General features: G+C 44.2%; 1 protein-coding gene across 1 annotated transcript in view; it reads right to left on the reverse strand.

The window, feature by feature from the left end:
• The window catches only part of LOC111149126 (Fraser extracellular matrix complex subunit 1), a 405,997-nt gene extending 386,580 nt beyond the window's left edge, over positions 1–19,417 (reverse strand). Inside the window, exons 1-2 of the mRNA XM_022506058.1 lie at positions 19,253–19,417; positions 14,741–14,772 (exon numbers count right to left, since the gene is read on the reverse strand). Of these exons, the coding sequence (XP_022361766.1) occupies positions 14,741–14,772; positions 19,253–19,417 (197 nt within the window). The remainder of the gene's footprint in view (positions 1–14,740; positions 14,773–19,252) is intronic.
• Positions 19,418–27,922: the final 8,505 nt, after the last annotated feature.

The following is a 27,922-nucleotide window of genomic DNA, read 5'->3' on the forward strand; positions in this document are numbered from 1 at the left end:
CCCAATCCCATCTTCTTTCATTTTTCTTTTCCTACCCCCCAACCCCCTCACATTGCATCTCCACTTCCTCATATCAGGAAGATCATATGATAGTTGTCTTTCTCCGATTGACTTATTTCGCTAAGCATAATACCCTCTAGTTCCATCCACATCGTTGCAAATGGCAAGATTTCATTTCTTTTGATGGCTGCATAGTATTCCACATCTTCTTTATCCATTCATCTGTTGATGGACATCTAGGTTCTTTCCATAGTTTGGCTAGTGTGGACATTGCTGCTATAAACATTCGGGTGCATGTGCCCCTTTGGAGCACCACGTTTGTATCTTTAGGATATATACCCAGTAGTGCAATTGCTGGGTCATAGGGTAGCTCTATTTTCAGTTTTTTGAGGAACCTCCACACTGTTTTCCAGAGTGGTTGCACCAGCTTGCATTCCCACCAACAGTGCAGGAGGGTTCCCCTTTCTCCACATCCTTGCCAACATCTGTCATTTCTTGACTTGTTAATTTTAGCCATTCTGACTGGTGTGAGGTGTTTCACATGGTTCTTAACAATGATTCTACTTAATATATTTGTTTGCTACTTGTATTTTCTCTTATGTGAACTCTCTATTTCTAGTTCAATTCCTAGAGTCTGGTAGCATTATTAAATATTCACATGAATTCTTTATAAGTACTAAGTAATTCTTTGTAACACTATTTCTTTGAAAGCCTGTATTCTATTGGGCTTTTTTTTTTAGTTTTACATTATTAGATATTTTAAAAATCTTATGAAAATTTGTCATTACTGTCTTCTATTACATTTGGTAATGCGTGTTAAATGTGTACACAAATACCTTTTTTTAATAATGTGCATCATGTGGCTCAATAATTATATTTCTAAGGATTTTACCTCAGAAAATAACTGAAATTTACCCTGAGGAAATAATTTATCCTGAGGAAATATCTGAAAATTGTGCTGAAAAGTGTGCAAGAATGGTCACCACAGTGTTGCTTACAATATCAAAACACTGGGCCATGAACACCAATCGAGAGGGGTCACTACAGTAACTTATCATTTATCCATGATGGATTTGTCATGTAGGTCAGTTGTGTATTGACACAGAAAAGCATTCATCATATGGCATTAGATTAAAAAAGAAAAAACAAACAGTGACCAAACAATGCATATATTGCAATGACTGTTTTTGTTGCTCACACACACACTTACAGAAGTTCTGCAATAAATTCATCTAATATTGAGTAGTAATTATCCTTGTTTGTGGAATTGCTTGGACTAATGGAGACTTTCCCTCTTTTTTTTTAACGTTTCAGCATTTTTTTTTAAGATTTTATTTATTTATTTGACAGACAGAGATCACAAGTACGCAGAGAGGCAGAGAGAGAGAGAGGAGGAAGCAGGCTCCCCGCCGAGCAGAAAGCCTGATGTGGGGCTCGATCCCAGGACCCTGGGATCATGACCCGAGCCAAAGGCAGAGGCTTTAACCCACTGAGCCACCCAGGTGCCCCGCATTTTATTTATTTTTTAAGACAAAGTTTCTAACATTGCAATAGCTCTTTTCCACAGGCTCTGCGTATAATAGGTTAGTACAAGGCACTGAAGGTTTGGGGTTTTTTTATGATAGTTTTGGGTTCAGTTAATCTTAAATCTTACACAAGTAAATCTAAAATAATTACAAAATATTTCCTTGGCCAGGGGAGCCCGGGTGGCTCAGTGGGTTAAGCATCTTACTCGGTTTTGGCTCAAGTCATGATCTCAGAGTCCTGAGACCCGGCTCCACATTCCACGGGGAGCCTGCTTGAGATGCTCTCCCTCCCTTAGCCCTCCCCACATGCATGCACACTCTCCCTTTCTCACTCTCTCAAATAAATAAATAAATCTTTAAAAAATATTTTTCCTTGGCCTTTTGTGATTTGAGACCTGTTTTTTAAGATACACCTACTAAAATGATTTCTGAGACACTTCAGCACAAAGTAGAAAGCATTAAAATATCTCTTTATATCTGTTTATTTTAATAGATCATAAGTGCAGTTGTTTTCTCCTCTGTAATGCTAAAGCACTAGTGTCTAAAATATTTCATTAACTTTAACGGAAATACATGTACAAGGGGAGCCAAGCTACCCTTCATTTGGGGAAAACATTTGTATGATTCCATAAAGAAACTTAACACAGGGCAGAACCACTCAGTCCAGGAAGAGAGTACATAACTAAGGATAATTATTTACTTATTCATTCATTCAATGCCTGGCAATGTCCTCTACAGAGATATAAAAATGAGGACAGTATTATCTATGTCCTCAGTAGGAGACAGATGTCCCGATAACTAACGGAGTACAGTCCCGTTGACATAAGGCAGTACAGGCACAAATCCCATCAACTTCAGTGGGAAGTTGTACACAAAGCCTCTCACAGGGTGTTGTCAGTGCCTTTTCCTTTCCTTTTATAGTCCATGTTTGTCTGGTTTCTTTTCTTTGAGAACAGATTTATAGTACTTGTAATATAATAAGTAGGTGATACAGCCATTTTCCCCTTAGAAAAATCAAAAAAGAAAGCTATCACTCTGAAGAGTTGGAACGATAGTCTGGGCTTGGTACTTTGGTTTTCAAAAAACACTTAAAAAAAAAAAAAAACCAATACTGACCCTTTCCAATGGTTGTCCTTCTACCTCTATAATTTATTTCTAGTACTAAAAAAAAATAGAATTCTTAGTTCTTTTATGATGTTCAGTTAGCCACTGTATAGTACATCATCATTAGTTTTTGATGTAGCGTTCAATGATTCATTAGTTACAGATAACACCCAGGGCTCATCACCACACGCTGGAATTCTTAGTTTTAAATACACAATCTCCCTTGCTGCGTAACTGTCCTTGACTGTAATAAGTTTGCATAAAACCACCTGGCAGGAATACACGTCTTGAACTAACAGTATTTCTTCTATCATGCTTTATATTTATCTCTGTGTTATTATTGAGGTTTTTCCTCCAAGTCATCAGTGAAACAATGTAAGAAATATAAAAAGACTTTTTCCTCTTCAACATCCTAATTCATTCCACTAAAGTGGTAACCAAAGTAGTCATTAACATGAGTTTTTCTCCTTTTCATATGCTCTTGAGTTACCTTATTCCCACAAAATCTTCCTCTCTTCTCCTCCTAAATCCTCAAACTATTAAGAATCTTTTCTAGTTCATGTTTTTTCAAGAGGTCCTTCTGTTCCTTAAAGTATCTTATCATACTTGATCTTTCTTCTAAAACACACATTTTTTAAAAAATCTTTTTATTATTGAAGTGTAGTTGATAGACGTTATATTAAAAAACACATTTTAATTATAGAAATTGATCAATCTGATACCATTCTAAAGGCAAACAAAAAGATAATAAGTTTCTGTTGTCCAGCATGGGAGAAAACCTATACTCTTGAAAATCTGGGGTAGGATATATAAAATAATAAGGTTTCCATTAAAAAAATTACATAAGATGTACTTTATCCTAATACTATCTGGAACATAATTTAATCTTTGCAAATTATAAAGAAGAAATGAGAAAGCCAATTAGATTAAAGGGGAAGGAAAACAATTACACCACCACCTCGGGGGGCATCATTATGAACATCGATATTAAAGGGATTAATGCCTATTAATAGGGAGTTCTACTTGACATATCGCCAGAGGAAGCCATTTTTGCTGAACTAATGATGAACCTAACAGTACTAACAGCACTGACTCATTGTCGGAATATGTCTGCAGACGGATCTTTCTTTGTCAGCAATGATGATCAGTTACGTGAAGTCCCTCACGTCCTCTCCAAAGCCCTACAGAGCAACAACATGAGGACCCTGGTGAGAATGAGAAGAGGGAGGAACACAGAGGAAGGTGCCATGATATCTCACTTCCAACAACACCTAATCAGTTTGTAGTGACAAGAGTTAAAATTTGAGAACAAATGATTTCCGTTTCAAAGGGTCCCAACTGCCTACAGAATGTAACTCAAACGCCTTCTTCCTCACCCTCTGTGATCCAGAGTTTAAAAGTCCTTTCTCTGTTTCATCCCTTCACTTCCCACATGTCAGTCAAACTGGACTACCTGTGCCCTCATGCTCTTACTCATAGTGACCCTCTACCCGAAGAGCTTTTCCCTCATCTCTTCCTGTTCTAAACTGACCCACATTGGAAGGCTAAGATCAAAAGTGGTTTCCACCAGGAATAACAATATTCTCAACGGCTAGCAAGTAACATTCTACTTACTATGTCCCAGGTACTTCCACGTATTATCTCATTTACCTTTGCAGCAGCTCTACTTACCTGAACAAAACTATTATCCCCATGTTACCTCGAAGGCCAGTAGCTTATCCAAGGTCGAACAGCCCTGATGAGCTCAGACGAAAACTCAGAACTCCAAATCCAGAGCTCCTCCCCTCAACCACGGGGCTGTGCTCCTTCACTGACACCTACCCAAAGTGCTGCGAATTGAGTTCACTCTTTGATGGTAGGGTATGGGAGAGAATGACTTTAGCTACACTCACCTAAAGTCCTATTTGTTCTGGTTTAAACAATTCAAGAATTTCTAGGCTCAAGTAACAAGCCCCCAGGAAGGTCGGTTCCTGTGCTGGTTACATCAGCAGATCAATAGCCCAACTCCTGGAGGAACCAAACTTTCTACCCTCGTCCTCCATCAACCTGTGCGTGTCGGCTGGGTTGACGAGTGGTGGCCGCACCTCCAGCCACTGCACCCTCACCTGCCAAGTGTCAAAGACTAGTTTTAAAATCGCCCATTAATGGAGAATTCCTTCTCCTGAGGCTTCCTTCTTGTGAAGGGATAGCAACATACAACTCTAATGCTTTCTTATCCTTGGGAAGGTGGCATGATTTCTCTAACTGGTAAATTTTTTTTAAAGATTTTACTTATTTTAGAGAGAGAGAGAGAATGGGAGAGAGAGGGAGAGTATGAGAGGGGAGAGGTCAGAGGGAGAAGCAGACTCCCTGCCGAGCAGGGAGCCCGATGTGGGACTCAATCCCAGGACTCCAGGATCACGACTTAAGCCGAAGGCAGCTGCTTAACCCAATGAGCCACCCAGGCTCCCCTCTAACTGGTAAATTTAAAAGAGTAAGTGTGCGCGCTTAACTTGGTTTTGGCTCCCTTCCTCTTCTAGGAAGCCAACCTTTCAACCAAAAGCATCTAAGTTTTCCTCTGTTTCTCCCAACAGTAATTCTCACCTGAGCAGCCTTCCTGTGTGGGAAAGCTGCTTCAATAAAATCTGTCTGTGAAGGCAGAAGCCTGCTGGAATCTGGGGGTTCGGAATCAGTGAGCCCATTTGGTCCAGAAAAACCAAAGTCATATCCACCACCTCAGCCTCACTGATTAAACAATCAAAAGGCGATGTTTTTATGTCTATATTTATTATTTGCTCATTTCTCAACTAGTTGAGAACTTGAGGGGAGAGAGGAGCGATCGGTGAGGTTCTTTCAAGCACCAAAAGCTTAGCAGACTTCCATGAAGATCTCGTTGGCCACAATTAGGCCATGAACTCACTCCGAAACCAATCCTGGCCGGGGACTATAGACTTCCTAAGCCGCTTACACCTAGGATTTACACTAGTCTTGTGGGGACGGGGCGGCAACTGGGAAAAAATTGGGATTTTTGCCAATAGGCAAAAAGAGAAAAGGGGCTAGGAAGCAAGCAACCTAGCATCCGCTACTACATGACCTGGGGACAGAACTCGTGTCTTCCACCCCATGGAAGCTGATCAGCAAATATCTGGAACCCAGTGGGATCACTCCTAGTACATCTACCGATGCAGTTAAGAGAGGAAGAGGTTTCTTCCTGCCACTAATTTCAGGTTAGGGATCCTTCTGTTTCTGTTCTCTCAACTCTTAGACCGACTTCCTTCTGGATGACAGGGAGGGAAATTCAGTATAGTTAGAGAACCAAAGAATAAGTACCTATTTCTGTTAATAATTTTCTCTTGCTTACACTTAGAGTCATTTCAGGAATGTGAGGTATAAGGAACTACAAAATCTGCTCTCCAGGGTAGACACCCTCCTCTCCCAACCCCTCCCCCACCAACCAATTTCCCTTTGGAAGAAAGGAATGACATAAATTTAATAAATAACTAATCTTGGGAGCTGTCAGGAAAGAACTCACAGGTCATGGCCCCAACTCAAGGGTCTCCTGGGCATAACAATGAACTTTCTTACTGTGAAATCTTTTCCCTTTCCTCCTCGCTTTCATTTAGTTTATAAACTCTGGGGAGCCTAAGAAATCATTGTTAAAAAAGAACTTTGCTGGCATACTAGAGGTGATGCACTTATTTTACATAAAACTGCTCAGATTTTTACAAAATTATCTTGTGCCGTTTTTCTATTTAAGTGTCCCTTCCTCTCCCAGAAGCAATATGCCATCCATATGAAATTTTTAAAGCCAACTTTTCTTTAGACATTTGCCATTCAAATACCAAAAAAATAAGCTGGCTTAACTCATGATTGTCATTTGATATTTATATGTATTCTTTCTCCTTAGTAAGCAGAGGGTTTTAAAAAGTAAGCAAACGGTGACAAGATAATACCATAAGGTGTCATAAATGAGTGACAGTTCTTTCCTAGGAGATATGTACATATGCATACATAAATGTTCTGTGTATTAAATAAACATGTATATGTATATATTTTGTAGTTATAAACAGACAAATGGAGAAAGAAAATCAAAATGAGGTATTAGGTTATAAGGTAATTTAGAGCAAAAATGATAAAAACTTAAAAAAAAAAAAGGTGCAGAGAGTGTACGCTCTGGCCAGAAAATTGAGATATATGATCACATCTAGCATAGTCTGAACAAATTAATATGGCTTCTAAGCTCAGCTGCATCTTCTATATTCAAAACAAAGCGTAAGAAATGTGTTTGTTAATTTAAAACATCTGTTCCTACCACAAGAATGTGAATAAGACTGAAAATGCATATGGATTATTCATCAATAAAAGTACAAAGTCTCTTATATTATTCCTCTCACACAATATTTTAGGAAGATAGAAATTCCCAGATAGGAAACTAGCACATCTGATTACAATGGACAGTTTATAAAAACCCATCAAGGCAAAAGAATCATCTGAGACACCAAGAGTCCAAGGCTCACCACCTAGCACCCAAGGGTTCAAAATCTCTCCTTTTCCTAAAGAAATGTATAGGGAGAAAGCCCTCACTGGGCCCTGGGGTCAGGAGGTTTTCTCACCCTAACAGCTTCCTTAAGCAGAAATGCCCAGCTCTCACCTTCAATCCATACAAGTAAGACCCCAAACTGGAAGTCATCTAGACAGAGCCAACACTCTTGTTTCTGGTGCTGACTGCCCCGTCCTGACTTGAGTATCTCTAGTTAAAGGAAATTCATTGCAGCTCCCAGCACAGTGATGATGTGCTACTACTTTTCTGCAAAAAAAAACATCAAGTTTTTATCCCAGAAGAAGTACATTTTAATAAGACTAGCTCTCCTACTTAAAAATATATTATTTAGTATTTAAAAATAAATGAAGATGGACCAGAGGCACTTAAAAATGTTGAATTCTTGTGAAGCTATAATAAAAAAACAACAATATCCTACAATACCCAATAGTACTCTTAAGGGAAATTAAGGAATGGCTGCTTTTATTGCTTCCCTTCTGAGTGGATCCACCGGGGGCCAAGCATTCCCCCAATGGCTACAAAGTTCGGAGTGTTTAATAGTAGCCACTGGCCAAGAGTCACTACAAGTTTAGGGGGACTTTGAGCACTTAATAGGAGACGCTTCCAAATTTTCTTCCTTTCTCTTCTCCACAAAGTCTCTTGAGCATGTTGGTAAATACCAGCCCGAGTCCAAGTCTGAGGCATGTTCATGTCTATAGGGCTCTGTGTCTTGCATTACAGTCGCAAATAAAAGAAAGTGATGTTAGAGCACACTAGCATTAAAGAGCGACTAGCGGTGAAGAGCTTGAATTGTCTTCCTTTATCCTTCTTAGCCTTAATGAACAAGACCTACAGATCAGACCCAAAGTTCCTGATAGTGTAAACAGCGGGTAACGCTCCAAGTGTATCCGACATACACTTAGTATGTGTTGACAAGGATGTGGGAAAAAGGGAACCCTTGTGGCACCGCTGGTGAGAATATAAATTGATACAACCAGTACGGAGCTTCCTCAAAAAATTTAAAATAGAACTACCTGATGAATTACAATAATAATAATAATAATAACTTTAAAAAAAAAGAACTACCTGATGATCCCACAATCCTATTTCTGCGTAGATAGCCAAGGAAATGAAATCAGGATCTTGAAGAGATATCTTTACTCCTATGTTCATTTCAGCATTATTCATAACAGCCAACATATCGAAACAACTTACACAGCCATCAACCAGTGAACCAGTAAAGAAAAGGTGGCGTATATATCCCAAAAAATACTATTTAGCCTTAAGTAGGTAGGAAATCCTGCCATTTGCAACACCATGGGTGGGTCTGGAGAACATTACGCTGAGCGAAGTAAGTCAGATGCAGAAAGACAAGTACTGCACAATCTCATTTATATAGTGAATCCAAACTAGTCATACTCAGAGAGCAGAGGGGAGAAAAGCAGCGCCCAGGGGCTGGGGCAATTGTGCAAGTTAAACAAAATGAACAAATTCTGGAGATCTAATGTACAACAATATGACTATAGCGGATAACACTGTATTGCATATTTGAAGTTTGTCAGGAGGATAGATACACAGATATATATCTTTCTATACATCTACATATATTTTCGTTTCAAGTTTTTATTTAAATTCCAGTTAGTGAACCTATCGTGTAGTACTGGCTTCAGGTATAGAATTTAGTGATTTATCACTTACATATCACACCCAGTGCTCATGCTAGGAGGGTAGCAGAGAGTAAGTGTTTTTGCCACCACCAAGAAAGAAAGAAAATGGTAACTAAGTGAGGTGATAGGTAAGTTAATAGTGTGATTGTGGTGACTTTTTTTCACAATATATACATATATCCTATCATTAAGTAGTACATCTGAAATACATATAATTTTCATTTGTTAATTATATTTCAACAAAGCTGAAAACAGATTTTTTAATGGAATATGTAAGACAGATGGCAAGCAAGGGCTCAGCTGTAACTCCCCTTTCCTTTCAAGAAAGCATATCAAGCAAAATGAGGAAAGTAGTATGATGAATGTCACTAAGATGACCTTGAAACTGTTCACATTAAATAAACAAAGAACAACCTTGGGCACTATACCAAATTCCTTGTGACATTCTTCACAACTGCTAACAACACTATGGTGAAGCTTCACCTGGGGTGAGAACGACACATGAGACTGTAATTCAAACTTAAGTACTACAGGATATTGAGAATTTGAAAGCCCTAGAGCTGCATGGTAGAATACAGTAGTCGCAAGCCATTATGAGGCTATTTATATTTTTTTAATTAATTTGCATTAAGAAAAAATTTAAATTAGTCCCCCAGTGCCACCAGCCACATTTGAAGTACTCCATAACCACATGTGGTTCAAGGCCGCCATATTGGATAGTGTATCTGTGGAACATTTCCCGCAGCACAGAAACTTCTACTGGATGGCACTCAGCTGAGGAATGTTGGAGAGGACCTAACGTTCTCGTTTTTAAATTTAGAAACTGAAAGCTCATTTCATTCAAGTCACTTACCCAATGCCACATAGCTAGTAATTACAGAGCCAGGACAAAACAAGACAACTAGACTCTATCACTCAGTCATTTCCACTCTGACATTTTTTGTCACCTAGATGATGTGAGTGCCAGTTTCTTGCCAACTGCAGGTCTAGGTTCTTCCGCAAGCATGCTCTCCGTTAATCCTCCCATCAACCCTGAGAGAATCATAATCCTCATTATATAGAAGATGAAATTAGACTCAGCTATATAAAATATCATACTTGAGGCCACACAGCAGGTATGTGGCAGTATCAGGATCAAACTGCAAAGCCTAGATCTTTCTACTGTGCCATATGATATAGTAGTGAAGCAAACACTCCACATTTTTAATTATCCCTGAATTTATTTTCTTTCTTTCAAATGTGTTAAAATTTAGTGTCTCATAATTTACTTTGTCAGCATTTGTGAGCAAAAGCATTCCAAGTTGGAAAATGTCAACACTTAACATTTTTGATCTACAGAAGAGGAATAGCTTTGTGCAACTCTTCCAATCACAAACACTTACAGCAACGATAACAGCAGTTAACCTGCGCTGCATGTTGTAGGTCACAAGCACAGAGCTAAGTGCTTCATGTGATCTCCTCTAGCTTTTACAACAACCTTGGGAAGTAAATAGTTCATCTCCATTCTACAGATGTAAAAACTGAGGTTAAGAGTCCAGCGATCTACCTCTAGGGAAAAACCTAATAAAGGAGATTTACTTGTGGTGATGCCAAAAGAAAGTTAAATTCTTTTTATTCAATATAGTGAAAATATTGAAATGAAAAATTTATTTTTCTCCTCACACTCAAGGCCCCTGTCACAGTTACACATATGAACTAGGTTGTTTCCTCCTTGTGGACTCTTGATTGAACATGGTCATGCTCGCTCTTTCACCAGGGCTGACTTTAGAGAAAGTCCTGAGAGTGCAGGGGTATAAAGGTACTGTGGGCTAAGAAACATAACCCAAACTAGATTTTTCAGTGTCTCTTAAGGTCTAGGACCTTCCTGGGTATTCTGACTCCCTTCTGTTAATTTTTGGCCTGAGGAATGGAAAAAAAGGAAAGTAGGAAAGACAGTGTTAAAGAACGAGAAGAGAGACAGCGGAATCAGTACATAACTGAGAGATGGCTACACAGGGCTTAGGACCAAATCACAAGTCCACACAGCTGTCAAAGTTGGTAGACACAACACATTGTTGGGTGTGTGTGTGTGTGTGTGTGTGCATGTGTGTGCAAAATACAGCATATACAGATTTTTAAGATGGAACGACCGCCTCCAAATATTTCCTGTATCATGCGATAGATCTAGTACACACCAGGGTAGGAGAGCCTTAGCTACACGGCAGGGGTTAGCGAGGGACAGCTGGCTTTTGCAGGAGGTCAGGACAGACTGGCAGAGACAGCCGCATGGCAGGTGCAGCACGGAGGGGGCGGGCGTGTAGAGGTGAAGGTGAAATAGGCCAGTTGTGTTCAGAGACAACAGGCAGACCGGCTTGGCTGAGAGAACCGGGTTTGAACGCTCTCCCCTTCTCGCACTGACCACCTGTATAATTTTTAGACAAGTGACGAGAGCCTCAGTTTCCTTATCTGTAAAGACAACACCTACTCGCTGGGACTGTCGACCTAGTAGGTGCTTAATAACGGCTCCCTTCCTCCTGTTGTTCTTCTTGGTTGGTAAAGAGAGATTCTGTTGTGGTGGAAAAGCCCATGCCAGGCATGGCACCTGGATGTCCCTCCCACATTATCCGCTTTGCTCTAAAAAACCCCTCAGGAGAGGCTTTATTTATCGCCCTCACACAGGACGTCTAAGTTCATGTAACTGGCTCTAGGTCACGGAGCCGGTCGGCAGTGGAGGAGGAAGAATCCAAAGGCGGTCTGCTGGTGGCAAGCATCACGAATGCTCCACCGCACCTGACAGCCTCCCAGGCAGCGGGGGATGAGACCGGAGAAGCATCAGGGGGAGAATCCTCACAAGACGGGCTGAGAGTTAGCGGCGAGCAGCCAGGACCCAGATCCATGTCCTCATGTGCTACATAGATTTTATGGAATTCTTCTGGGTAAAGCTGACTGATGCTTTGCTATTTCCAAACGGACCCACTCTCTGCTTCTGGTTACTCCCCTGAGAAATGGATTAAATTCAAGAACTTCACATCCCTTGCCCCAGCTTTCTCACCTAGGATATGGAGAATTTGGACTACGTGATCTCAGAAGTCACATCCAGCTCTGAACTGTGTGTGGGTAGAATTTGGGTTTAGAACAGGGACATCCCACCACCACCCTCAGAGCCAATCCCCCACCCCACCCCCCATGAAGCCTCTTACCCCCACAGAAACCCTCTCACCTCAAGGGTTGTTTAATCAGAAAATTGCAGAATAGTGTCTAAATGTTCTTAAATTCTCTATTTTAATTCAAAATACAAAAACATACATTCATTCAATTTCATTCGATGCCTTTCTCTAAGACCAGATCAGATGGAGAGAGAACAGCAATTAATTACACACACAATTAACTACGTCCACAATGCATCATCTACGAGTTCCAGTTTGAAGTTCCTTAAAATGGAAAAAAAAACTTAAAACGGTTGCAAATAAATCCAAATGCAGAATCTCCCTGGATGTCTGTGTTTTTCCCAATCTTTTACAGTTGTTTCTCTTACACTTAATTTGACAGCAAATTTTTAGTGACTCACCTCTGCGGAGTCTTTTTAAAGTATTCACCATAGTTTCCTTAGAAACAAGAACGTTATTTCTTTTCACATTCACATTTCGGCACTTTAATTAAACTATAAGTCAGATTTTGTCATCCCTCTGCGGCAGCTCCTCCAGGGGGCGATACACCTTCCTGAGAGGACAAGCTCAAGTGCATACAGGGCTCCTGCCCACCTCTCTGGCCTCATCCTGCCCCTGGATCTTGACCGCAGCCGCTGATTGACCTCTGTGAACCTCCTCAAACGACCAGGCAAGCTCCCGCTTTGGGCTTTACCGTTGCTCTTCCCCTTCTGTGGAATTCTATTTCCCTGGACATCCAGGCTGACTAGCGCTGAGAATGGCCACTTTCAGGTCTTTGCTCAAACGTCCCCTTCTCGGGGAGGCTGTCCCTATCACCCTATTTGCAGGAGCCACTCTCCTCCTCTAGTTGGCGTCCCCCATCTCCCCACCACCCCCATTGTTTTCCTCCCTAGGGCCCACCTGACATTCTCTATATTTTGCTCATTAGAATTCAAGCTTCATGAGGGCAAGGATTTTGTCTGTTTGTTCACTGGTGCATTCCCAGTGCCTAGAATTCCACAGCTGTTACTCAATAACCTTTGTTCTTGTAATACATGTATTGTCTTTCTGACTGAATTGCAGAATTACAATAGTAAGTACATTTGGGCTTGAGGAGGTTTGGGAACACACACGGCTGAGTCTTGGTAAGCAAAGAAGTCAACTGGTGGGCATGAGGAGTGCCCTGGGGCACTATCGCACAGCCTACAAGCCCCCAGCAGCCACAGCCCCGGAAGGAGCCAGGGCATGGAACCAAGGACAGCAAGGTCACCTATTAAGTGCAAACTGACCACACAGTCTCTCCTTGAACTGGATGTCATTGCCCTCTCCGAGTCCTTGATGCTTTCGTGTTCAAATGCACAATAACGCAGAGCAACATCAAATATAGAAAACAGGCTGGCTGGTCACTTTCCTTCAGATACGGGGGGGAACAATGGAAAGAAAACAGGTTGGCTTGTTCTAGTCTATCCCTTAATGGTTGATTTACCTTTAGCAAATCTCTTAAAGTCTCTCTCATCCTTGGTTCTTCATTAAAAGGGGGAGAGTATAAAATAATACGTGGTCTGCTTATTTCACTCTTCTACTGTGTCAGCTAGATGAAGAGCTATGAAAATATATTTAAAAATCATGAGGCACTGTATACAGTAAGCCATCCTCCTTGTATTCACATGGATAGCTGACTTGACTATAACACCTACTACAGTTCCCGAAAACTCGTGATGTATTTTATAACACTTTGATTTTTAAATGATTCCGAAAACGTATTAAAGAAGAAACACAAGGAAAAGTAGGCTTTGAAGGACACGGAGTGAGAAAGTAAAGGAAAATGGCCTTCTCCTGATTCTTTAATGGAAAATTAGGAGAGGAAAAAAAACATAAATCTCCAGAGCGGGAGCTATAGTACATAAAGTTCAGAATCAAGAATATTACTGTGAACATCTACAATTATCCAGACTGTTGGATAGTTCAGATGCTTCTCCTCTATCTGACGATCACAAGGATAATCCAAGAGGACTTGTTAATTCACACACGTCAGTAGCAGGCGGTGACGTAAATGGCCAAGCCCTCCCCAACCATTTCAGTCCTGTTTTTAGTATAGCATTTATAAAACCAAAATAAAAAAGTGGTGAAGAATGACTTGCCACACCATTTATTAGAGTTGATGGAGTGTAGACCGTCCTTTCAATAAGGCTCTAACACACTGTTATGCACCACAGTACATTACTGATGAAAAGAAACGCATGAGACTTGCATCAGCTTTTCCCCCAAGTCATGAGGACATTAAATTCAAAATCAACTCTACCCTAAATGGCAAAAGTTCAGAGATAAAATGTTAAGTTGCTTGTTATTTACAAAAACTTAAAGTCATAATTCAAAGCCACAGTCAGGAATCCTCCATATTGTACTCCATTTAATAACTGTACTTTTGGGGGGCGGGGCTCAAAGAAGCAAATGCAACAGGAAGATAAACAAAGTTGTGCCCCAGTTCATATCTGACAGGAGAATGGGATCTAATTTTCTTTCTGATCCAAAGAACACAAAGGACAGCCATGAAATGCAAATTGTGTTGGGTGTTTGAGCTTCTTCTCCAATACCTGAGTATTCAAATGGAACTAATTCACTCTGGAAAAGGTATTAAGTAATTGAGTGTGATTGTGCCAAAATGAGGGATAATCCTCAAACTCTGAAGGAAAAATAAACACATTTTTACAATGATAGGGTCACCTCACTCACTCAGCAACCCCAATCCAGCATTTTACATTTGAAAGAAATAAAGCAAATATAGGAAGTATGACCTACCGCCAGCAAGGAACCCTGATAGACACAAGCACCTGTAGGGAAAAACAAAACAAGAATTAAAAGGAATGCAAAATAGACCAGCAGGCACTGCCCCAGCAGACTTGGGCTAAAACTCCATCCACATGCATCACAGTCTGCAAATTGTGCTTTTTCCAAAATCTGAAAAGCTCGAACATTCTGCCCCTTCGGGAAATAACCCCATACAACACAACAACACTTCTTGGACACGCACGACGGAAAGCATCATTAAAACTTACTATTTGAATTTTAAAATAAATGTATTTATAATGGCATGCTGTGTGTGCAGTGTGTATTTTTCTATGTGATAAATCAGCAAAGCCTCCCTCATCTAGTTCTGATTTACTTATCCCGGCTTCTCTGCCACTCTTTGTTTACACAAATCCTCCATTCCGACCCAAGAGGCCAACTTGGGATCTGGTGGTCAGACTTTCATATCTCCATCCCTTTGCTTATTTTCTTTTTTTCTGCAGGAGACACACTGGGTCTATTCAAGTTCCTTAAATTTGACCCCATCTCCTTCATGAACTTTTCCAGCCCCACAGCATTATGCTCTTTCCCCTTTGCCTTCATAGCACTCCTTGCCTACATCATCCGTTCATTCTTGTGAACTTCCTTGCAACACTGTTGCCAAGCCTGTAAAACTGCTGCCTCTACCCCAGGCCGCATCTACACAGACTCTTGGCGGAGGGACTGCTTCTCCTCCTTTGGCTTCCCTAACTCTTCACCTAGTAGGCAGCTGCTTAGGTATCGGGGTGGTTACCTATTTCTCGCCTTTCACACAATATATTCCTCGTTAGGGATGTTACATTTAACAGAGAGACGTGCAGACTGTAGTTACTTGGAAAGAACTCTTCTCTTGGGCTCTTGAACTCCAATACCCTTTTCACCTTCTTTTCACTCAATATTTCCTTCTAATAGACTGGTTATGAATTGATACATCTTTACATTTTCCATTCAGTAAGCATCAAATAAAAAACAACAGAAATTTCTTAGAAATGGAAAAGAAGGTTAAATGTGAATGGAACAGCCTATATTTTCTGAATCATAAAATGAATCTTTCCAAGTGTTATATCTGAAAACAATGTAAAATTGCAATCTTAATTTTAAAAAACAAATTCATTCTCAACCAATCTTTGAACAGCACAACAGGTGTTTTGTTTTGTTTTGTTTTTTTGGTTTGTTTTGTTTTTACCTAGAAACATGTGGGTAGTGTGCTAGCAGCTACTCTCTCTGAAACTGAACCTACAAAACAGATTGGAATAGCATACACACACCACAGCGGAAACACATCCTGACAACAGGCCACACTTGGTGTCCAAAGAGGGAAGGACACATTTTACTATAGTGCTTGGCTTCCAACAGATCATTCGTGAAGTCTTAAAAATAATAACTTCTTGGGAAGGGACCGGTCTGCCTCATCCACCAATAATGGAATTAGGAACAATCTTCAAAGAAATGAGATGACTATTTACACTTGTGATCTGAATCAAAGATCTCTATGAGCAAATTTATTGGAATGACTTTTGTGCCCTTGACATTCAAACAAGAATAACTTGAGATAAAACCTTGGGAGAAAATTTCTCTTCATTCACACATGTCTCTTTGAGAAATGCTTAGTATTCCAGTCTATGGTATGTCATAAGAGAAATATGTATGTATATATAAATGTATATAATAATCATATAGGGTATACATGTATATACATAAAATAGTCATATAAAGATCAAATTGATATATAGCGACAAAATTCAATTTCTATATTACTTAAATGGACATATTTAATTCTTTCTGACGTTTAAAAAATAAACATAAAGAGCATCACTGAAGTACAATTTAACAAAGCTGCAACTCTAGAATAAACAAACAAAATTCAACCTTTAGAACAAGACCATCCTCAAATCATTTTACTGGCCCCCTACCTAGCACTGCCTTCCAAAAGCCAATTTACTTTTCAAAGCTCCAAAAGGAATGAAGTCGCTTAAGAAATATCCAACTGCCCACATCAAAACGCATTCCAGGGAAGCGGGACAGAGGTTATGAACCCACAGGAACATGAGAACAAGAACATCGAGGGCCGCACCACACTCGGCTAGGCCAAGCCTCTGCAAGAGACTCCAGTCAAAACGGCGCGCAACTGCGGAGAGATCCCATCATCAGGAGAAGGAAATAACTCAATCTGCGTCGCTCTATGATGTACAATTCCAAAAGAAATAGGCTTTGCCTTCGGAGGGCTTTCCTAAAACGGAACAGCTCTCCCCGGAAGGCAGCTGCATGAATGTCTCCACTCACACGGCTTCCAAAACCTCGCTTCTACTCCCTCGAGAAAACAGAGCATTCCAGTGTGATGCCCAGGGCCATCAGACATTCATCTCCCCCCAGTGCCAGCTGCCGTCCTCCAAAGCGAGCCTATCTCTCCCGCAGCAGCACACGCCCCACGCCCACGGGCACACGCTGCTAGGAGGTCGTTGGCAGGGGGACTGGGCGCGGCTTCTGGGTCTGCACTAGAGCAGAGGCCTTTTCTCCAAGTGATCCACTCCCATAACGTGGAAACAAAGTTCCTCTCCCCACTCATCGCTTTTTTTCTAAAGGAGGACAGTTCTGGGAGAGGCTGAGATCGATGCCTTTATTTGCGATTTCAAGGAAACTCCAGCTCAAGGTGAATTCTGACAGATGGTGAGGGTCCCGGAAGAGAAAGCGGGCTTCTTCAAGAGAAAACTGGAAAAATAAGAGACAACAGAAGCTAGAAGCCTCTAACCCAAGAACTTCGCCGGTTTTAAAGCGCAGAATACAACTGAGATACTTCGTAATTTAAATTCCAGCTCTCTGTGAAAAAAGCGCGGAAAGTTTTGCAGGGGTGAAGTGATCCCATCCAGCGGGGAGAAGGAAGCCGGGATCCTCAGCTCTTCCTGCGTGTGGCCAACTGCAGTCTCGCGGGTCCCACGGGCCAAAGGTTACTTCTTATTCATTGAACTAAGTAAGTGTTTATTTTAAAGCCCCTTTTCACATTCTCACATGCTCCTTTATGAGATACCTGGATGAAATCTCAAGTTTTCAGAGAAAATGTGAACTCTAATTTGCACGAGTTCTCACTTCCAGAAACTCTTCACTACAGAAATCATACCTGGTAAAAGGAGTCAATTAGAAAAGTTAAATCCAAGAGCCTCAAAACATCAGATGGAGTGGGATACATGGCCAAAGATACAAAGAGATTCGGAGAGCCCAGTATCGCAGAAGTATGACTCATCGTGAACAAACAGCCATGAGTTAGCATTTAAATGTTCACGCTTTATGTTGTGTTCTAATTCAGCATATGGCGTCTACACCATGGAACAGTTGAAATAGAATCGTTTTCTGGATGGACAGGACAGCTCCTGTCCGGATTATTGTAAACCAGGATTCAGATCAATTAACAGAGTAGTTACAATGAAAACGGGCCAAGCGATTCTGAACTGTTGTAAGATTTGGCACACGACCGCAACTTCGCCATGTGGTGTTCTCCTCCCTTCTCCTGAGCCATGTGGTGGAGGGTACTTAGGACTACTTGTGTCTGAGCGAAATCGAGGGATATTGCCACTTGAGCCCGTAACCGTGAATACAGATGGCTCTGGTGTCGCTGAACAGTGTATGCAGGATCTAATCCCGAGAGGAGAACAGAAATGGAACTAGCCTGTGATAATACACCTCTTCATTTTCGATAGCAGGTAGTTACAGAAGCCAAAAGTGCAAGTGTTCAATATTGGGAAACCCACCAAGGACCAGTGTCTACATACCCCTACTTCTACTTTACTGATATTAACAGTTACTGGGTGTGCTAACTTCTTCAGGGCAGGTAGTATGTGGTCCCCCTACCAGACATAACCACACGCATAAGCGCTCAACAAAGACTTGTGGAATGGAAGAATGAAGAGAGAGAATATTTTCCCCAGCCAATGTCTTCTCTTTACTCACCTTGGTTTTTCAAGATTAAATCTTACACAGAAGGAGCTCTCCAGCCGAGAGTAGAACCAAACACGCAGATCCACCCATAAATAAAACACACTGTCTATCAAATGATCTTTCCCAACGTATTCGGTTATTGGCATTCATTTCTAGGAAAGTCTGGAAGACTGTGGGATTGACTAAGCCACATGAGGAGTTACAGGACACAGACTAGAACTCAATTCTGTCAACCTCCAGTTCAATAATCTTTTCCTATCTCCAAGGCCCATGTTCTACCTAGTGTGACTTCACAGGATTTCCACAGGTGAACACAACTCAGAAACTGCTTCTCCAGAAAACGTCATGGCAAAGCTGGTCTGATTTAGAAACCAATCACCTTTGCTAGAAGTTTCCCTGTGCTTCTTGATTTCATTAAGTTGTCCAATCATAGCGGCTTGTCATCTCGGCACTTTAAGACAGTATGAAAGAACACTGCCAATGATTTGCTTGTAAAAACTCATTTTTCTTTTAATAACGGACATAAAAGTCAGAAACCAGGAAGTTGCAACGGGCCACAGATTGGGCAGGAAATGTTGATCTTTTTTCCCTGTGCTGGATGATTAGCAAAAGCATCTTATAGCTATTGCCTCGCCAGCCGACTTCTACATTTGGCAAATGACAGAACCACAGGCCAGGGAAGTTAGGTGGTTCATTCAAGGTCACATGGCAGCTTGTCATCCAGGCCAGTGTAAGCTTAATTCAAAAGACTGATTAGGCAATGCTCATTCACGTGACGAGTATTTCCTTAGCACCTAGTGTATACTCACAGGTGATGGAGATACATAAGAATAATTAGGAGCCATCCTATGCCCTCAGTGAGCACACAGCTACCTGAGGAAGACGGAAGCTGCACCTTTATCCATGTAATTGTAGAATTCTTTACTGGGGTTCTAGAAGCATGTATGAGATGCTCTCTGAGCACTAAGAAGAAAACACAAATTCTGCCATGGCTTGGTGAGCAAAAGTATCAAAGTGTATGTCACACCATGAGAAGCACACATGTAAATGCTTCTTTTCCAGTTTTAAAAATCATTGCCAAGACTAATAAAAAAAAAAGCTTGAGGAAATCTGTAAGATCCTTCAGCTTTCCAGCCTTGACTTCAGTGCCCTTATTTTGAAGAGAAAAAGAAAATCTTGACAGAACCAAATCAAAGTTCTCATCAGATGACAGCTGATTTTTTTTTTTTTTGGCTATGTGCCTGATATCACTTAAATTAAATTTAATTTAATTAATTAAATTAAATGACATAATGCATGTAAAGTGCTTGGCATAGTAGGAGCCAAATAACACGTGCTCAATAAATGTCCACATTCATTCACTCATTACCAGACAAGGACCATTCCGAGTTGGATGGAAACTCTCAGACATCTATCAGTTCAATTTGTGAAATGATTCTAGAATGCCCTGAAGGTGGGCTGAAACCATAAGAAGCAAAATTTCCAAAGAATCTTTGGAGGAATAGCGCCCCTGGTGTCCTGCCCTCCTCTCCTACCAAAGGAATTTGCAAGTTCTTTAACTTGGCCCATTGTACCAACCAGTCTTCCAAAGAGCGAACCCTGCAGGTTCTTAATAATAATGGCTTCTGTGATTTCAAGAGCTTTGGTTCTGAAAAACTGCATCATTTCAGTTGCCCCCCTGCTGAGCTCTCTGGGAGAGAAAGCACGTTTTCTGCGATGCTGGGATGATTCTAAATAAGAAACTGCCACCACCAAGCGAAAACATGTTTCTAAGTCTCAAAATCAGAGTCAGGTGGCCTGAGTTAACTCTCCCATCTGATGTATTATAATTAAGCCCTGTAAGTTTTATTTTTTCCAGTATGCACGCACAGGCACACATACAACACATACTTCTACAGGTCAGGACCCCTTTGGAGAAGGCTGCACAGGCCCCAGACGTGCTTATCCTGGGGAACGAACTTGACACACCTCCCGGGAGAGTGCGGGCAGGCGGAACCTTTACCCACCGTAAAGTCCCCTGCACCCTGCGCGGACTTCGGAGGCCAGGCCGCTTTCTCCAGGGAAACTAGCACGGAAAAGGCAGCTGCTCTGAAGCCTGGAGGTCGACCCAAGGCAGGGCTTTGTCCTCTGCCTGGCCTCCAGCCGCCCCCAGCCCCGCGCCCCTGCTCTGCACCTTCAAGCCGCGCCCACCCCGCAGCAGGGAGAAGGCGCCGCGCCCCTCCCCGCCCCGCCCCTGCCGCGGCTCCGGTTTGCCGCGGAGCAGGTGAACCCCTCGGCCCGCAGCTGCATGAATAATGAATGGAGTCGGGAGGGGAAGCCTAGGGCCCTGCGCGGTGGATTCAGCCCTCTTCCTCCCGGCCCGCCGGCTCCCTTCCCCCTCTCCAAGCACTCGCTAAAGGACTTGGCCGACTCCTAGGAGCAGGTGGAGGCTCACAGCGCCGCGCTTGCCGGGGCCCGCCATCCCCTGACCACCCCGCCCCCTCCCCAAACTCTTCGTTTACTCATTGATTCATTTGTCCGAACCCAGACTGCTTTTGCTATCATGGCGACAATTCCCTCCGACTCCTTTCTCTCCCCCAGCTCGGGGTTTTACACGCAGGCTGGAGCCCTGGAGGAAAACCGGGAGTAGGGCGAAGTAAGAGAACGAAGCTAAACTCCTATTAATCACTTTTTTTCCCCCTAAGGAAGCAGGCGGGCTCGTGCCTCTCCAGGCATGTGTCTACGTCCAGAGCGCACTCCAACCACCTAGTCCCACGATCTTTACTGGACTTTACAGGGACACTTACTGGGGCGAGGAGGAAGGGAGCGTGGCGAGGGTTTTAAGGCGCCGGATTTTACGTTTCCCAGGAGCGGGGGCATTTTTACTCAGGTAAGAGCCACCGTTCGCTCCTCGCCGACGCTTCACGTAGTTGCTTTCCGTTGGGTGCAGCGGGAAGTGGGGAAAAGAGAATCCAACCTCGGAGACGCCGCCGCGACTGACCCCCCACCCACCCAAATGCACTCAGGGCCGGGAGGGAGGCGGGAGAGACCAGCTTGTGACCGGAATGCAAAACAATCAGGAGCAGGAGCCGCAGAAAGAGCCACTCCACGCTGCACTCCCACCCACCCACCCCCGACCCCAACCCCCAAAAAACTTCCACCCGACCCACAGTACCGTAAACCCGCTTGGCTTTTTAAACAGCAGGATCACGATCTCTCTCTCATACACACACACACACGCACGCACACGGTGGCGGGGAGGGGACATCGCGCTCTCACCTTCGGAACGATGAGGCAATGCTGCAAATCCCGCCAGTGCGAGGGCCACCCCGAGCCACACTTCGAAGGCACCCATTGCCGCTTCGCCTCCCGCACTGCTGGGGCGCAGCCTCCAGCATCCAAGAAGCCGCTGTCGCCGGGAACGCGGGCTCCGGCGCGCTCGGAGCGGCGGCGCGCGGGCGGCTGCCTCCGGGGAAACGCAGCGCCAGCCCGGCCCGGCCCGGGGGACACTCTCCGGCAGCTCCGGGGCGCCGAGCCGGGCGGGGGGATTTGGTCCACGCGCAGCGGAGGGCGCGCCGCTCCCCGGAGAAGCAGGTCCCCGATGTGGGCTGAGCTCGGGGGCACCGAAGAGACGGCCAAGCGCGGTCTCCGCCGCGGACTCTCCGCAAAGTTCCCGTCGCCGCCGACCCGACCTCCCCGCGCTCAGACCGGACCGCTGGGCTCCCGGTGCCGCCGCGGAGACGCCCGCGCAGGTCGGTCGCGAGCGGCTCTTCAAAGTTCGCGTGACACCCCGTCGGCGCCGCGTCGGCAGAGGGGGGTCGCCAGGGACCCCGACGACCCGTCCACCCCGAGGCTGCGCCCGCGGCCGCTCGCGGGAAACTTTGCGCGGCGCCGCGGCAGCTCCCGGACTCGGTGGCGCCGCCTCGGGCTGCTCGCGAGCCTCCGCGGCGAGAACGGGCGCGGGCGGCGCGGGGGGCGCTGCTGCCACTTTCTCGCCTCCGCCCGCTCCCGGCGAGGAGGGCTGCGGGGGCGCCGCTGGCTCCCCGCCCCGCCGACCGCGGCCGCCGCACGCGTCCCCGGGGCCCGGCCGCAGGGCTGAGCGGGGATCGCGGGAGCAGGCGGAGCCGAAAATGTAAATGCGCGGAGGAAGGGGCCGGAGGGCTGGAAGGATCCCGAACTCCAAGCCGCTCGGGAGAGCTCGGGTGCGCACGGAACCAGGCCCCGCCGGCTCCCGGCGTTTAAAGCTCACAGGCTCCGCCTCCCCGGCCTCCCGCGCCTCCTTCCCCGCTCCTCCGCTCGGCGTGAAAATGGACCCGGAGCCTCGGAGCTTTGGCAAAGATTCCACAGAGTCACGTGGGGAAGGGGAGACTCGGGGAGGGCGCCGTGAGGGGAGGCCGGGAGAGCAACCCGATCTCCTCATTCGTGCTGCGGGAGCTCAGGCTGCCTTTGTCTGGGGCGGGATCAGAAGCGGCCACACCGGGGAGGCGGGGGGTGGCGAGGCGGGAGGGGGCGGTGGTGCGGTCTCTGCTCGCTCAGGCACCGCCCGGAGCCCCACGAGCCGGGTCCTCACCCCTCGCTTCGCGAGGGATCCAGGAGGATTGACACCCACATTCTAGGGCCCTGGCGCCCTCCTCCGCCCCGCGCCGCGCTCGCTCCGGGACGCTCCTGCCGTGCCCCCGTGGGTTCTCGCAGCAGCCTGCGAGGACCCTGGCTTGTCGGTCCTCGGCGGGCCCTCCCGCCGCGAACGCAGCTGCACCCTCCCAGAGGGGGGCTGTCCGCGAACAGCGCGGTCCCGGCGCGGTGGCCCCAGCCGCGCCCCCAAATGCCGGCGACTGGGAAGTAAATGTCTGGGCGAGGCCGACTGGGGCGCGCACTTGAAGGGTGGAGGCCTTGATTCTGGTCCGGACCGAGTGACGGCAGCAATTTTTATGTTGTCAGGTGAAAAGAGCGGGTCTAGAGTTCATCATTTTACACGATGAGAATGGTTGCACCCGAGACAGACTGACCCGGTTCTGACCGACCCAGAGAGGAGACGTCCTGGCTCCGCGAGCTGCCCAGAGACGGGCGAGCCTATGGAAGGGGACACTGTCCAAGCAGCAGACCCCGAGCTGTGAAACGGTGGGGGTCCCACTTGTTTTCAGTCTTTACAACCACCCTAAAAGGGGGCGGACGCTTTTCAGCATCGCTCAGTGAGTTGGCACCGGCCGATTCCTGTATGTATCACGATTTTAGCCGGAGCGGAAACGGGAACCCCTAACAACCTGGCACTGATTTATGAGTAGTTAGAGGACCCAGGGTTGTACCGCTCACCGTCAGTCTTTCCTGGGCTGTGATGCTCTCTGGAACAGAGTCTGTGTATCATCTCTGTATCCGAAACACATAGTAGTAGATGCTCATTAAACGTTTGTCGAAAGAACCTACTGGGTAAAAGGGTGCCTGAAAGCAGTGGCCACATCAGGTGCAGCTGGGAGACTTAACCTCCCCTCCCCAGAAAAAGATCCCCTCTCCTTTTTTATTTAGAAAGTTGACATTTTCTCAATCCCATATAGTGCTATGAAAACTCAGCTTCCAACACACTCTGGCTACCAGGTTACCACTGTTAATCCACTCCTTATAGAAATGTTGTAGCCGCCACTGACTGGGAGTAACTTAGACAATTTGTTCTCTCAAGAATTGATTTGATTTGATTTTTAAAAAAACCATACAATCATGGCACTCAAAGAAGTTTTAGTAAGACATCTGTTGTACTTGTGCTAAATGCAAATGTGCTACTTTTTAAAAAGGAAAGGAAATGAAGGAAGGAGGGGAAGTGGGGGGAGAACAGCATTTCCATGTTACCCAAATTTATCAAATACAGTATTTATATATAACCCCCCACACCGGCTCCACCACCAATCCTGCACAGGGGCCCACACCTGCCCTCACACTTCATCCTGCCTCAGCCCTGATTGGGTAGAAGGTGAGCATCCCCAGAGCTCCCACCCCAAGATGATCAAATGGTTGAAAGGGTCAAACAATCAGTAATATTAGGACCTTCCACGGCCACTTAAATCGAGATGTCAGGAGAATAATTTTTTTAAAGATTTCATTTCTTTATTTGACGGAGACATAGAGAAAGAGAGCCCAAACAGGGGAAGTGGCAGGCAGAGGGAGAGGGAGAAGCAAACTCCCCACTGAGTAGGGAGCTTCATGCAGGGCTCGATCCCAGAACCCTAGGATCCTGACCTGACCTGAGCTGAAGGCAGTCACTTAACTGCTTAATGGACAGGTGCCCCAGGAAGATAATTATATTAGCATAACCTATTACATCACGATGGAAATTTAGTAGGCATTTTTATGGAGATGCAGCTAATGATAACTAGGTTATCTCTGTTTTAACTTAATCTCATTCCAACAACCAGGCTTCCCCTGACAAGGAGTTGGCATGTCACTAGCCAGAGAGTTGGGTCTGTATCTTCAGTTGTCTTCACTGACATGTCGAGATTCCACAACTTCTCTTAATGTGTGCCACAGTATCTCCTTGGGTTGGCCCTGCTATCACTAGTGACCTTGCCCTGTCCCGGGTGCTGCCCCGTTTGGGGAAACACCAGCAAAAACAAAAGTAATAGCCAGCACGTGTAAAAGTAACCACCAGAGCCTAACAGTGCGCACTTTCCCACTTAGTCCTCCAGCAACCCTGGGTGACGGGCACCATTACTGTCTCCAATGACCGGAGGAATACTGATGTTCAGAGAGTGATCATTCTAAAGTCAGACGGTCATAACGGCAACGCACGTTAGAGCAAACAGCGCAGGCTGCAGAGACGAGCGAACCCCCAAACCGCAGGGTCGAAAGACCACAGAAGTTGACTGCCCACTGACATCCAGCCCCTGGGACCCCATCTCGCTGCTCCTGCGGGACGGAACACGTTGCAGGCAGCCTCTGCACAGGGCCGAGAAAGCGATAAAGGAGGAATGACGATCCCTAAAGGCCTTAGCCCTTCCTCGCAGAGCCCAGTGGCGAGAATGAGTCATGGGCCCCAGCCTAACCGCAAAATAGGTCGGACCCCTGGGGGAAAACGGGGGTATTGAGTGAGCGCTAAAGGGACTGCTCCACCCCAAGCCCCTGCTCACAACTTTCTCAAGACAGCTTTTGTTCGGGTTTGTCCGTTTAGGCACGTGAGGATAGTTGTTGGTTTTTCTCCTTTTTCTGCTTCAAATAGTTACACCAAAAAGAACAGTCAGGTAATACACAAGTATACACTGATGGGCTCTGCTGTCATCTAACCCCTTCACAGGCACAACCACAGCAAACACAGACAAACATTTCTCTCTGCTTAACAGAATTCTTTTGATGAAAATAAAGTCATAATTTATAGGCTTTTTTGTAACCTGAGTTTTTTTTTTTTTTCCTCCCACTGAACAATATAGTTAAGCCACAATGTTCTAAGCCAAATCATATTGGTCTATCTTATTCTTGTTAAGAGCTGCTTGGGTTTATAGTATATGGACAGGTCTTTACATTTTTGGCCAACCCTCTGTTGAAGAACATTTACGTTGTTCCCAGTTTTTTGCTGTTATTAATAATACGGCACTATATGTCCTTATAAAAGTCCTTTGTGCACTTACGCAATTATCACCCTGGGATAAATTTTGGAGGTGAAAGTGCTGGGTCAAAGGGATGCATATTTTTCATTTTGATACCTATCATTTAATCTTTGTAAATCTCAAACGGCAAAATGGCATTTTGCTTAACACTACTTATTAACTATGTCACCTCAGGCATATTACCCTCCTTGAACCTCAGATTCCTTGCCTATGAGATAGACATTATAATAAAAGTCCATTACACTAAAAGTCCTCCCAGGACTTTTATTTGCATTAAATGAGATAAAATTGCTTAGCACCATATCTGACACATGGTAGCCACTTAACAGGTGTTAACCAAGTGAAATATAGGTATTTTTTAAATCTCATTTTATTTGCTCATTAGTAAAGTAAAACAATTTTTTCTTATATTTATTGTATTTCTCGGTATGTGTCTGAATGACCTCTTTGTATTTCTCTGTTAGTTGGGTTTTTGATTCTGCATAGAACTGTAAGAGTTCTTCATATATTCAGTATATTAATCCTCTTCTGTGAATTTAGGTATTGCTTTAGAGAATGGGAATGTCTACTTACCATTTATTTTTGTGGGAAATGATGGTTTCCCCAGCAGTATCACTAAAAGGATATGGAAGAAGGATATGGAAGACTCCCCTCCCAAAAAAAGGGCTTCGTACCTAGGATTTTTTTCCTAGAATAAACAAGAACTCCAAGTTTTTGTTTTGTTTTGTTGGCTTTTTTTGTTTGTTTGTTTCCTTCTTCTGCATTTGGGACAGCCGGCAGACCTTCTACACTGGTTCAGTCATAGCAGCTGTGGGAAGCTGGGGTCTTTTGTCCTTGGTCAGTGGCCCTGCATCACTGTTGTCAAATATTTTTAATATCAGCCCTGTGCCTATCACAACAGCACAGCAGAAAGCCAAGCATCAGAGGTCACTGAAAATGCCAAATGGCCACAGCAGCCAAAAGAGGACAACGGGTCATCTCAGCACATTTAATCAAGTTCTTTCCCAAACAGACTACATTGGCTTTTGTTTTATAAGTAAAAGTCCTATAGGACTGGACCTGATTCATCCTACACTTTACTATTGCATGCTTCTAGATTTTTTAAACTTAATTTGTTGTTCTCTGTATCACTAATTACCTTCTAGTTACACCTACAATACCTTGAGTAACTTGTCTATCTAATCAATGTTGGTAATAAGTACAATGTAGTCATGGCAGTGAGAAAAAATTACTGAAAACTTTATAGGAAACTAATTTTTTTTAAATTTTACTAAACATCTTGTCACCTTGTTGGGCTGTATATTCCCTCTTGTATTTTTTTTTTTTTTTCTCTACTGAAATAACTGAGAGGAGGCCGGGTATAAAAAGAAGAGGTACAAAGAGAGGCAACAGGACTTCCAAATGCTCTCTGCTTTTATTTCAGATAAAAAGCTATTTCAACAACATGGGGTCAGGAGGGAGAAAAACCATAAAAGACTCTTAATCTCAGGAAACGAAGTGAGGGTTGCTGGTCGGTGGGAGGGAGAGGGTGGCTGGGTGATGGACACTGGGGAGGCTATGTGCTATGGTGAGTGCTGTGAAGTGTGTAAGACTGATGATTCACAGACCTGTGCCCCTGAGGCAAATAATACATTATATGTTAATAAAAAAAAAAAAAAGA

This window comes from Enhydra lutris, unplaced genomic scaffold (assembly GCF_002288905.1).
Source record: "Enhydra lutris kenyoni isolate GAN:26980312 unplaced genomic scaffold, ASM228890v2 scaffoldscaffold21, whole genome shotgun sequence".
In the NCBI taxonomy this organism is placed as follows: Eukaryota; Metazoa; Chordata; class Mammalia; order Carnivora; family Mustelidae; genus Enhydra; species Enhydra lutris.